Source organism: Lissotriton vulgaris, chromosome 9 (assembly GCF_964263255.1).
Source record: "Lissotriton vulgaris chromosome 9, aLisVul1.2, whole genome shotgun sequence".
In the NCBI taxonomy this organism is placed as follows: domain Eukaryota; kingdom Metazoa; phylum Chordata; class Amphibia; order Caudata; family Salamandridae; genus Lissotriton; species Lissotriton vulgaris.
The window spans coordinates 1,061,928,681-1,061,941,248 of record NC_141697.1 but is presented as its reverse complement, the minus strand read 5'-3'; the positions used below and the strand labels follow the sequence as shown (position 1 = coordinate 1,061,941,248).

At 38.6% G+C, this 12,568-nt stretch overlaps 1 protein-coding gene across 1 annotated transcript; it reads right to left on the bottom strand.

Annotated features, from left to right (window-relative positions):
- Positions 1-761: 761 nt before the first annotated feature.
- On the bottom strand, positions 762-3,461 carry LOC147692808 (uncharacterized). Its single transcript, XM_086936835.1, has 3 exons — positions 3,318-3,461; positions 1,105-1,317; positions 762-1,025 (listed from the first exon to the last, which is right to left on the bottom strand). Exons 1-3 carry the CDS (start codon positions 3,459-3,461, stop codon positions 762-764), a joined length of 621 nt encoding a protein of 206 aa, XP_086792961.1.
- Positions 3,462-12,568: the final 9,107 nt, after the last annotated feature.

Below are 12,568 nucleotides of genomic sequence, written 5' to 3'. Positions count from 1 at the left end.
ATCCAAAATGCAACATATGAAATTGTTATTTATGTGTTTATTGTCTTACAATAGCGATATATTTTGTTATATACAATATTGTACACTTAGAGAATTTTTGAAAGGAATAGTCTTTTTAACATAACATTTTTTCTGAAAATTCCATTTAAAGAAAGTTTTCAAAAGTTAACATTATAATTGTAGTTTTTTTATGCATAAACATGGCACATCTAACAAGAAATGTATACATTTTGTATAATGGCTCCATACTTTAGTCTTTCTTTGTATTTATGAACAGGTTTGCATATGCAGTGTGAAATGTATATTTACATTTCATATGCTTTTTTTTTATTACTGTTGTATTTCAAACAAAAAACAAATAAAAACAAAGGATCAGCGCAGAGATTAGGAGCATTATTAGTGTCACTGCAATATATATATATATGTAAGGCAAATATAAAGACATAATTTCTGAAACAATAATCAGTACTGACAAATTATAGAATCATAGTCACATCTAATACACTTAGGCTTAGCTCACTGAGGGCATATTTCACGTTGTTGTAAAACTAGTCTGGAGTTACTTTACTTAGTAATTATTTATTTGTTAGCATGAACGGGTGAGCTCACATGTTAGCTCTCTTGAGTCAATGTTGTGACACCTTCATGTGTAGTGGTAACATCCTTATTAGACTTTTTCTCTAAGTACAGTGCTCAGAAGTTCTTAGGTCTGTCTTGGGTGGCAATAAATTGCTGTATAACATTTTTTAATTTGTTGCATATTATACTTGCTTAATAATGTCTGTTATACAACCATTGGAGAATAACACATTAAGTGTTATTGGGAGGTGTGGCATTAATGCATCTGCAAAGTCTTCTGTATCAGTGCTTATGTCCCAAACATCCATCAAGGTAATGTTGTGTATTTCCATTGATTGGAAATGTTCAGTTGTGTCCACTTGCACTGTTATAGTGCTTATTTCTTGCTGAGTGTTTTCCAATCCATATAGTGTTACAGTGATATTTTCTTTTGGTGGTTGTATCACCTATAGAGACATGGTTTTAGTAATAATACTTTTAGAAATATTTGCAATTGTTGTTACTTTGTAATATAAATATACTTACTTGTAGTTGTGTATGACGAGTTGTATTTAATATTTTGTGTCCGTTGAATTCATGAACTCTTAAGTGCGATATTTGCACATATTTTCCAATTTCTATTGGAAAGTCTGCTGCTTCTCTCCATAGAGTTATTTTTACTGAGTCTGTTGCATCATTGATGGTTATGCTTTTAAGTTTAGCTTCTTGTCCTCCAATATATATATTGTTTTGTTGCTTCTTCCTGTAATATAAAATAAGTTGTAGTTATTGTTGTTATCGTTAATAATGCATTTATATTAATAGTACTAATAATGTTATACTTTTGTCATTTGTATTAATAAGCATATAATAAACAAATATACATTAGTATTTCACCAGGAAATAGTTGTAGAGCAAGGTGAAGGTGGATAGTACTGTGGTATTATTGTAACAAGCGATCTTTGTTTATTATGTATAATGATAAATTGATATTTACTTACCTTTAATGTTTTTCACAGTGTAGTTGCTGGAAATTGTGGCATTTTTATTTGTCAAATTGTTGGGTAATATGACAAATAAAATTACTGTTTTTGTTGTTGGGTTAGTTTGATTGCAATACATAGTATTTCTAGTGAAACTGTTTCATATATTTGAAATATAGTTTGAGTGCTTTCAAACATATATTTATCTATTGTTCATAAGTATACATAATATGACATGAATGTGTATTTGAAATAAATGTACATAATTCCTTATAACAATTTCTATATTAAACATACATTTTTTGAACATTAACTGTCTTTATTTTACTTACCTTTTAATGATGTGTTCATATGTTCTGTATTTATTGTTTGATACGTCATAGTATTTTCTTTGGTATGGTAATTTGTTTACATATGTATATATATATACTTATATGAATCCAAAATGCGAGCTTGATCGCTCGCAGCGCCTCTCCCAGCCACTTGTTGAGGGCGGTCCCCGACGAGGCAGGCAGCCTCTTTCCAAATACACCACAGCTGTTCTCCTTTTCGAAAAGCAGCAGTCACGGATGCCAAAGAGTTTTATGCAGCAAACCGTAATTTATTAAGCACTCGGGTCTGGCAAGATTTACACTCAACGCGTTTCAGGATCACTCCCTTGTTCACGAGTGCTTGATCCTACATTGCTTTCCATTTTATAACAACACATGTGACATCCTTTCACCATAGTGGGTGAAGACAGACTAAGCTTGTGATACAAACACTTATCAATCAGGTTTAACGCAAACCTGCGAAAATAAGCATAAATGTGAAAAAGCATACATAAAGGTCAAAACGCTAATGAAATGTACGAGAAAGCATTATTATACCTTGCACTGACGCAACTAACTAAAACAAGTGTTTGTTCGTGCTCATTGTAAACAATAAAGTTGCAGCTTAAAGAAACAGTGTCATACTTTGTAACCACTGTCATACTGTCATATTTTGTCTGTATCATTATTCATACTAAACAGATTTGTGAAAGTTTCATAGTTTGAAAAAGTAGCATGAGTTTTTTTTTAGTAATAGTATAATAGTTAATATAAGATATTATAAAAGAGAATTTTACTCACCTTTTAAGTGTACTTAAAAGTGTTTTCTGTAAATATTCGTATTTTGATTTTACATATGTAGAGAAAATAGCATGCTTTCTTAATACAATAGTACAATAATTTATGGTAACAGATATTTCAAAGCTATTCATTGTAATAAATTTACAGATCTTTACTTTTTTATTTTGTTGCTTTTGTTTTTGTCTAAATTGATTAAAAACAACTTTATTTACCTGTTAAGTGTGGTTTACAGTGTTTTCTGTGAATATTTATATTTATATTTTACATATTTAGTGAAAAATAGCATGATTCTTTTAAAAGCAGTACATTAATTCAAGTCAAGTGACTTGACTTGAGTACATTAATTCCTAAAAGTGATATTTTGAAAGGTATTTAATATTTAGGAAATATGCTCTTTAATAGAAAATGCTATTTGACTTTTTGTTACTTACTTGTTAAGATTTTTGTTCATGTCTACATTAATATTTGCGCAGTTATATGGCTTTAAGGTGTTTTTTGAGTTACTGATAGGCATACATTTTTATATACATATACATATTATAACAGTTACATATTAATATACATTTGTTATATTGAAAAGCATTTGTTGACATTTATTTACATTCACATTCTTTTTACTATTTTGATAAGAAAGTTACAGTTATAGTAAGAAAATGTCACTCACCTCAGTAATTGTTCCTGATATACTTAGTAGTGTTTTCAGATCTGCATCTCGCACTGTCTTTGTAGGAGACAGTGGTGGGGCTGGCGGCTGTAAAATATATTCAGCTTCTTGAATAATATCTTGTGTTATTGCAATTGGTGGCATTCTTGATAATTCTGTTTTTTTGTAATTAGCAAAATACCATTCTTGATAATATAATTGCCAATTAGCATTCCATTTGTTTCTAGGCCTTGCTTAAAATAATCTTCGTTATAGCAAGTTGCTTTTATAGAGCCTGTTTCATCCACTAAAGCCATATGGTACAATACTTTGTTTTCTTGCTTGGCATTCCGGTAATATGTTTTGGCTGAACATCTAATAATATTTACGCGTACTGCTTTTTGGTATGGCATTGCATCTTGTTGTTTCATATCTTTCAGATCTTTGATGGTAATCATCTGTAAAAGAAAATAATAAATAATAAACATTATAATTATGCATTTGTTGAAGCTGTTTGCAAAAACTATTCTATCATAATACATTACAATTATATAGCTAGCCATATTGGTTTGTGATCACTGTAATATGATTCTAATGTTCCATGACATGTTAAATTTGTGTTTGTAAATATATGATCTAACAAAGAATTGTAGTCTGTTGTGGGTGTGTTTATTTTCTGTATGCAGTTAAAGTGTTCTGTCATGTAGTTTAATAACAATTTGCTATCATGTGTTGCTGTTAGCACATTTATATTAAAGTCTCCAATTATGATATATTTATAATTAGGGAAATTATTTATTTTGATAGTTAAAATCTGTAATAATGTTTCTATTTTGATTTTTTGGTGGTTTGTACAAAATGATTATGAAGTATTGTGTGTTATTTATAAGTTTTGTAAATTGTAAGATGTCAATTTGTTGTTCAATTGTAAATATTGGTGTATGATGTGGTTTTCTTTAAAATATATTGCAATGCCATGGGTTGTATGTTTGTATGTATATTTATCAAATAACCCTAAATGAAAATTCTGAATTTGATATGTTTGTGAATTTGCTCTTTGTGTGGTATTTATTTCAGTTAAACATAATATATCTGCATTTAATATATTAGTGTCAGCTGTCATTGCTTTGAAATGTTTTTGTAATGAGCGTATATTGTGCTCTATAATAGTAAAGTTGTTATAATATTGTTGTGTTTGTGGTATAGATATCTGTAATGGCATATATGTTCTTAAGCGTAACATTTTTTCATGGACTTTTGGGTGTATTACTATTTTACTTTCATCAAAATCTTTAATATATATATTTTTTAAGGATTTTGCTCTGCTAATAGCTACATAATGTAAATGGTGTATTTTTGCATTATTAAAATGTATATATAAAGGCTCAATTGTTTCGCCTTGTGTTCTATGTATAGTGCGTGCAGATGATTGCCGCAATGGGAATTGTTTCCGTATTATTGTGATATAGTTTTGTGTGAATTGAAAAGTTCTTGATATAGGTAATATTGGTGTCCAATTGTGTGAAATGTTAATATGGTATAGGTGTTTGTTTTGTTGTCTTGTTTGTGTGCCTATTTTTGGATTATCAAAATGTATCCATATTACATACAATTGGTGTGTTATTAGCAGTATCTACATATTCAATTATTCCAGTTGCACCATTAGTTAAGCCATCATTTACATTAATATTAGATGTTAAATCGTAACGTAGTTTAATTGTAATATGTAATATATTTGGTAAACCCATAGTTTTTGTTGAGTCTGATGGTATTTGTTTTAATATTGCTTGCCTGACTTCTTCAGTTAAGTCTGCTGCAACTGCATCTATTGCAATTGTTGTATATACTGCATTGTGTTGTAAATGTGCCATTAGTACATTATGATTTATTTCATTTACTTCTTTGTTAGTAGACATTATATATGGTATTGTTTGTAAAATACTTGATGGAGGGTTTATCTCTCGAAATTTTTGTAGTTGCAATGTCTGCTTGTGTATGTTTACCTGTTTGTAATCTGTTAAGCATTTCTGCAAATGGTAAATCATTTAATGGCCTCATTATTTTTGTTAGTTCATATAATTTAAAATGTATTTGCCATAAGTTAGCGGTTAATTGTCCATATAAATGTTTTGAATTTTCAAATATGTATGAATCAAATACAGGTTTTAATTGATAAAAATCTCCAATTGCTAATATAGACATGCCTCCAAAAGGCCGATTAGATTTTTTTATTTCTTGCAATCAATTATGTATAAATTAAACATATTTACACCTACCTTTGATATTTCATCTATTATTAGTACTTTTAAATGCATGAGTTGGTTTTGCAAAGTACTCTTGTTTTCATGTGTTAATTGTTTATAAGTTAATGTTTGTGCTATTGGTATTTTAAATGTGCTATGTAATGTTTTCCCATTTATATTACATGCTGCTTTTACTGTTGGAGCTGTTAATAATATATTTATGTTAGCTGGATTTTCTCCTCCTTTTTTAAATTTATTTTTTATTATATTTATTGGCATTTGTAAATCATACAGTAAATCTGACAGTAAACATTCAGACCATAGCATAACAGTATCCATCTCCCAGAATTAGCACATTAAAACATACTACAAATTAGTATATCTTAACAGTATTTTACATACATGCTTCACCCTAGGTGTCCACAGTCTTTAAATATTCAATTAGATAGGTCCAATACTCTTTTGGCCTGGAACCTGCAGGCAATTCATCCTCATAAGTCAGGAGCGTGTCTTTGCAATAAGTTAGGTCCTGCAGCCATTGTTTAGTGCTCGGGCCCGTTTCCTGTTCCAATGAAGCGAGATTCTTCTTTTAGCTATGAGTAATGCAATCACACAATATTTACGTTTGGCAGCACGGACAGTAGGCACCAATCCTAATAAGCATGCACGCACTGTACATATATTCGGGACACCCACCATAACACTCAATATCTCCCCAACTCGTTCCCAGTAATATGCCACAGTAGGGCAGTGCCAGGCTAAATGCATAAAATCTGCGTTCTCTGCATGACATCTAGTACAGTGGGAATCTGCACGCAGCCCATCCTTATGCAACCGTGCCGGTGTATAATATGTTTGATGTAGATATTTGTAATGCAATATACAGAGGTTCCCATTGGGTGTTAGTAACCCCGTGATAGTGCAGGCTGTGCCCCATTCTTCAGGTGTTAGCGGGGTCTCTAAGCTTGCATTCCATTTACCCAACATGCACAGTGTGTCACCCGCTATGTCCGTTTACAATTGTGCATACAATTTAGACACTATGTGCTTTATTGTAGGGGTGGTAAGCACAAGCTGCAGAGAAGTCAGTTCCTGGGGTTCTGCCGGATAGGAAGTGTATAATTTTTTCATCGCTCCCTGCAGCCTATGATACGTGAATTTTAAAAGAAGCGATTGATTACTCACATAGGACAGGTCGTCCAATGATTTAAACTGACCATCTTCATACAGATCCCCCATTGTGCTAATCCCCACCCGGTCTGGAAGGGCCATGCCTACCCGCTCCTGAGTGACCGACAGCTCTGGGTGAAGTTGTAGGGGTAGTGCTGGCGCATACAGTGGTAGTTTATGTGCCTTTCGTCCCATCATATTCCATGCTTTATTGGTGGTATCTATAGTGTTGATGCCCCGGTTGTGTAGGGGGGGTTGCGGTAGGTAAGGAAAGCCTTTAATGGTACAGGGGAGGCATCACTCTCCTCTATTGCAGCATGTGTAAGAAACGGAATTTCATGATACCAATTATGCGCATATAAATAATACAAGAAGAAATCGGGCACTTTGAAACCCCCTGTGCATAAGGTAATGTCAGTGCTCTCAGCTGTATTCGCGCCTGTTTCCCTGCCCAAATCAAGTTCAGTACCATGGCGGAAATCCTGCGGAATACCTCCATTGGTGGCGTTATTGGAACGGTATTGAATATACACAGCAGTTTCGGCAGAATTACCATTTTTGCAATGGCTACACGATCAGCCAGCGATAATGGTAGGTGGTTCCATCTATTGATTTTATCTTCAATGGCGCTTATCGCCCTACCATAATTGGTACGGATAACCACCTCCGGGTCCCGGGGAACCAGACTCCCAGATATTTAATTGGCTCTACTTGCCACTCTAATGGGTAGTCCATATGGTGCGGGGTTGTGGTATCAGTCAGAGGCACAATTACAGATTTAGAACAGTTTATTGTAAGGCCGGACTGCCTCCCAAATTGTATATATTCCCGCAGGAGAGGGTTCAAATATTGCTCAGGATCACGTACATATAGCAACATGTCGTCGGCGTATAGTGATATGTGCAATGGTCTCCGTATGAATTGCAAAGCCGAGCTGCGATGATTTTGCCTCATCTTGCACGCTAGGAGTTCCAGCACGAGTGCAAACAGAAGTGGGGATAAGGGGCACCCCTGCCTCGTTCCACTAGTAATGCTAATTGTGTCGGATATATATTTGTTAACCTTTATGCGCGCTGTCGGAGCGGTATATAGCATCGCGATCCATTTCAAAAACATAGGAAGGAAACCCATTCTTCTAAGGACAGTGTATAAATAAGACCACTCGATAGAATCGAATGCTTTCGCTGCATCCAATAATACAGCCACAGCTTTAGTATGGGGCATTAGATAATGATAAAGCGCAAACTGGTGTTGTGAGCAGTCATGCGTGTTGGGATAAACCCAGACTGGGCCGGCAGGACCAGCCGGGTCATCAATGGTTGCAAGCGTGTTGCTAAGAGCTTTGCAATAATCTTTGTGTTGACATTCATAAGGGTTAGGGGCCTATAGGATTCACAACGCGTCGGGTCTTTGCCGGGCTTCAATAGAGCAATTATCAAGGCCTCACGTAATGTAGGCGGAAGCGTCTGCTTTTCAAGCGCCTCCCCATACATAGCTACTATATGCGGGGCTAGTTGATCTGCAAATGCCTTATAGAACTCACAGGTAAAGCCATCAGGCCCCAGTGCCTTGCCATTTGGGAGTGATTTTATAATTGTGATGACTTCAACAGTGACAGGCAGCGAAAGATATTCAGGCTGGGCGTCCGAGAGCCACGCTATCGCCACATCTTCAAGGTAAGTCATGATTTCATCTGGTGAGACAGCCACTTGAGAGGTGTACAATTTCTCATAATGTGTCTTGAATTCCTTCAGTATGCCCTGGGCATCATAGATGAGCTCATAACTACTATCACATATTGCCTGCACCATCTGTGGAGCGTGCCCTGTACAGATTTTAGCTGCTAGGCTTTTCCCAGGTCTGCCCGCTTCCCCCTATGATCTCGCTATATGGCGCTTCGTGAGATATTTGAGTTCATCATCCACGTAGCTCTGATGCTCCACCAATACTTCCTTGATTTCTCCCAACAGCCTGACATCTTGCGTGCGCGCATAATCCCTCTCCAGTGTCCTCAGCCTAGTTTCTCTTATGGCAAGCTGATGTCGTATATCCTTGAGTATGCCTGCTGTCGTACTGATGCATACTCCCCTAATTGTGGCTTTAAAAGCCTCCCACAGTAAGCCCGCTTCGTCCATTGTAGGCATGTTGAGTTCAAAATATTCCGTAATTGCTCTATGTATAGTATCTGTGTATACTGTATCTAACAGCGCCACTGCGTTAAACCGCCAACTAAAGGGTGATGGCACATAATGTGGTATTACCAGGGAGAGCAGTACAGGACTATGGTCTGACAGTGTGTGTGGCATGTTTGCGATCCTCTCAGTCCAGAGCACCAAATCATCCGTACCCAGCCAGTAATCTATTCTCGACCAACTATTGTACATAGCAGTAATGTGCGTGGATTCTGTATGTGTGGGATGTCTCGCTCGCCAGATATCAGTGAGACTCATATCTACAATTATATCTTTCAGGACTGACAAAGCCTGCTTGTGTGCATCTGTCGAGCCCCTAAACCTATCCAGGCCATCCTGCAGCGCAATATTAAAGTCCCCTCCCCATATCATAGGAACATCGCGCACCCCTTGCAATTTTGCCCACACCCCACGGTAGAACTCCTGATCATCTATGTTTGGACCATACGCATTAACGACAGAGAGTTTCTGCCCCCTTAGCATCCCCGTTATCAACACAAAGCGCCCCTCCTCATCTAGTATAGTGTCCGTGATCTTAAAGTTTAAACCCTTCCGTACCAGTATTAGAACACCTCTAGAGTACGTTGAGTAGCCTGAGCCATGTACCGATTCTGCCCATCTGGACCCTATATTCGTGTTGGCATTACGTGCTATATGTGTCTCCTGAAGTAGAGCTATGTCAATCCGCCGTCTATCAAGATAACTGAATACTGTGAATATGCAGGGTGAGCAGCGCATGAGTATGCAGGGTGAGCAGTATGTGGCTGTCCAGGTCCGGCAGTGTGTGAGTGTGCAGGGTAAGCAGAGCGTAAGCATGCAGGGTGAGCAGAGTGTGAATATGCAGGGTGAGCAGTGTGTGAGTATGCAGGGTGAGCAGTGTTTGAGTATGCAGGGTGATCAGTATGTGAGTATGCAGGTTGATCAGTATGTGGGTGCCCAGCGCCAGCAGTATGTGAGGGTGAAGGCTAAGCAGTGTGTGCATATGCAGGGTGAGCAGTATGTAGATGTCCAGGGCCAGCAGTGTGCGAGTGTGCAGAGTGAGCAGGGTGTGCGTATGCATTGTGAGCAGTGTGTGCATATGCAGGGTGAGCAGTATGTAGATGTCTAGGGTCAGCAGTGTGCGAGTGTGCAGAGTGAGCAGAGTGTGCGTATGCAAGGTGAGCAGTGTTTGAGTATGCAGGGTGATCAGTATGTGAGTATGCAAGGTGATAAGCATGTGGGAATCCAGGGCCAGCAGTGTGTAAGTGTGAGCAATGTGTGATTATGCAGGGTAGTCAGAGTATAGGTGTCTAGAGTCAGCAGTGTGTCAGTGTGCAGGGTGAACAGAGTGTCTTTATGCAGGGTGACCAGTGTGTGAGTATGCAGGGTGAGCAGTATGTGGCTGTCCAGGTCCGGCAGTGTGTGAGTGTGCAGGGTAAGCAGAGCGTAAGTATGCAGGGTGATCAGTATGTGGGTATGCAGGGTGATCAGTATGTGGGTGCCCAGGGCCAGCAGTATGTGAGTGTGCAGGCAAAGCTGTGTGTGCATATGCAGGGTGAGCAGTATGTAGATGTCCAGGGCCAGCAGTGTGGGAGTGTGCAGAGTGAGCAGAGTGTGCGTATGCAGGGTGAGCATTGTTTGAGTATGCAGGGTGATCAGTATGTGAGTATGAAGGGTGATCATTATGTGAGTATGCAAGGTGATCAGTATGTGGGTATGCAGGGCCAGCAGTGTGTGAGTATGCAGGGTGATCAGTATGTGAGTATGCAGGGTGATCAGTATGTGGGGGCCCAGGGCCAGCAGTATGTGAGTGTGCAGGCTAAGCAATGTGCGCATATGCATGGTGAGCAGTATTTAGATGTCCAGAGCCAGCAGTGTGTGAGTGTGCAGAGTGAGCAGATTGTGCGTATGCAGGGTGAGCAGTGTTTGAGTATGCAGGGTGATCAGTATGTGAGTATGCAGGGTGATCAGTATGTGGGTATCCAGGGCCAGCAGTGTGTGAGCAGTGTGTGAATATGCAGGGTGAGCAGAGTGTGAGTATGCAGGGTGAGCAGTATGTGAGTATACAGGATGATCAGTATGTGGGTATCCAGGGCCAGCAGTGTGTGAGTGCGCAGTGTGAGCAGTGTGTGCGTATGCAGGGTGAGCAGAGTGTAGGTGTCTAGGGTCAGCAGTGCGTCAGTGTGCAGGGTGAACAGTGTGTGAATATGCAGGGTGAGCAGAGCATGAGTGTGCAGGGTGAGCAGTTTGTGGATGTCCAGGTCCAGCAGTGTGTGAGTATGCATGGTGAGCAGAGTGTAAGTATGCAGGGTGAGCAGAGTGTGATTATGCAGGGTGAGCAGTGTGTGAGTATGCAGGGTGATCAGTTTGTGATTATGCGGGGTGATCAGTATGTGGGTACCCAGGGCCAGCAGTATGTGAGTGTGCAGGCTAAGCAGTGTGCGCATATGCATGGTGAGCAGTATGTTGATGTCCAGAGCCAGAAATGTGTGAGTGAGCAGAGTGAGCAGAGTGTGCGTATGCAGGGTGAGCAGTGTTTGAGTATGCAGGGTGATCAGTATGTGAGTATGAAGTGTGATCATTATGTGAGTATGCAAGGTGATCAGTATGTGGGTATGCAGGGCCAGCAGTGTGTGAGTATGCAGGGTGATCAGTATGTGAGTATGCAGGGTGATCAGTATGTTTGTGCCCAGGGCCAGTACTATGTGAGTGTGCAGGCTAAGCAATGTGCGCATATGCATGGTGAGCAGTATTTAGATGTCCAGAGCCAGCAGTGTGTGAGTGTGCAGAGTGAGCAGATTGTGCGTATGCAGGGTGAGCAGTGTTTGAGTATGCAGGGTGATCAGTATGTGAGTATGCAGGGTGATCAGTATGTGGGTATCCAGGGCCAGCAGTGTGTGAGTGTGAGCAGTGTGTGAATATGCAGGGTGAGCAGAGTGTGAGTATGCAGGGTGAGTAGTATGTGAGTATACAGGATGATCAGTATGTGGGTATCCAGGGCCAGCAGTGTGTGAGTGTGCAGTGTGAGCAGTGTGTGAGTATGCAGGGTGAGCAGAGTGTAGGTGCTAGGGTCAGCAGTGTGTGAGAGTGTAGGGTGAACACTAGCACTAGCGGAAAACTCACCTGTGCCTTGATAAATGCAAAAGAAATGTGTTTTTTAACAAAATCTAAAGATGCATCTAATTGTATGTTTTCTCTGTATAGAATTGTTTGTCCTGATGAAGGTGATATCATAATGCACCGAAACGCTGCGTCGACACCCTTGATAACTTTGAATTTTGTGGTTTTTATAACCTTGATACATTCAGAATTTTATGGATTTTATCCGTTACATATATGTATTGGCACTTTTTTAAGCACAACAACATGAAAAATCTCTTTATTGCACGGCACTGTATTGATGTTATCCATTACTGATTTTATTGACTTGTAACAAATTGTAATAATTTTTTAACAAACAAATATTGTCTTATTAATTTTGTGTGAATCTCTTGCTTTCATTGTATGTCTAATCTAGTACATCTTTCTATTCTGTTGGCATTTTGAGTTATAGGGGTAATATACAAAAAGGCTTTTCAAGAGTTGATTACTGGGACTTGTTAAGTTCTTCACTCCCTCTCTCCGTGTCCCCCATTGGATCTATAAGGAGGCCTCCTTTCCTGTTACTTGTTACCTATTATTAGAGCAT

Bases quoted from the DNA above. Each gene is read 5' to 3' on its own strand.
- LOC147692808 (XM_086936835.1), bottom strand. From the start codon at position 3,461: ATGCCACCAATTGCAATAACACAAGATATTATTCAAGAAGCTGAATAT. The intron at 1,318-3,317 runs GTGAGTGACATT...TATTACAGGAAG, and splicing joins TATCAGGAACAATTACTGAG to AAGCAACAAAACAATATATA. The intron at 1,026-1,104 runs GTAAGTATATTT...ATGTCTCTATAG, and splicing joins CTCGTCATACACAACTACAA to GTGATACAACCACCAAAAGA.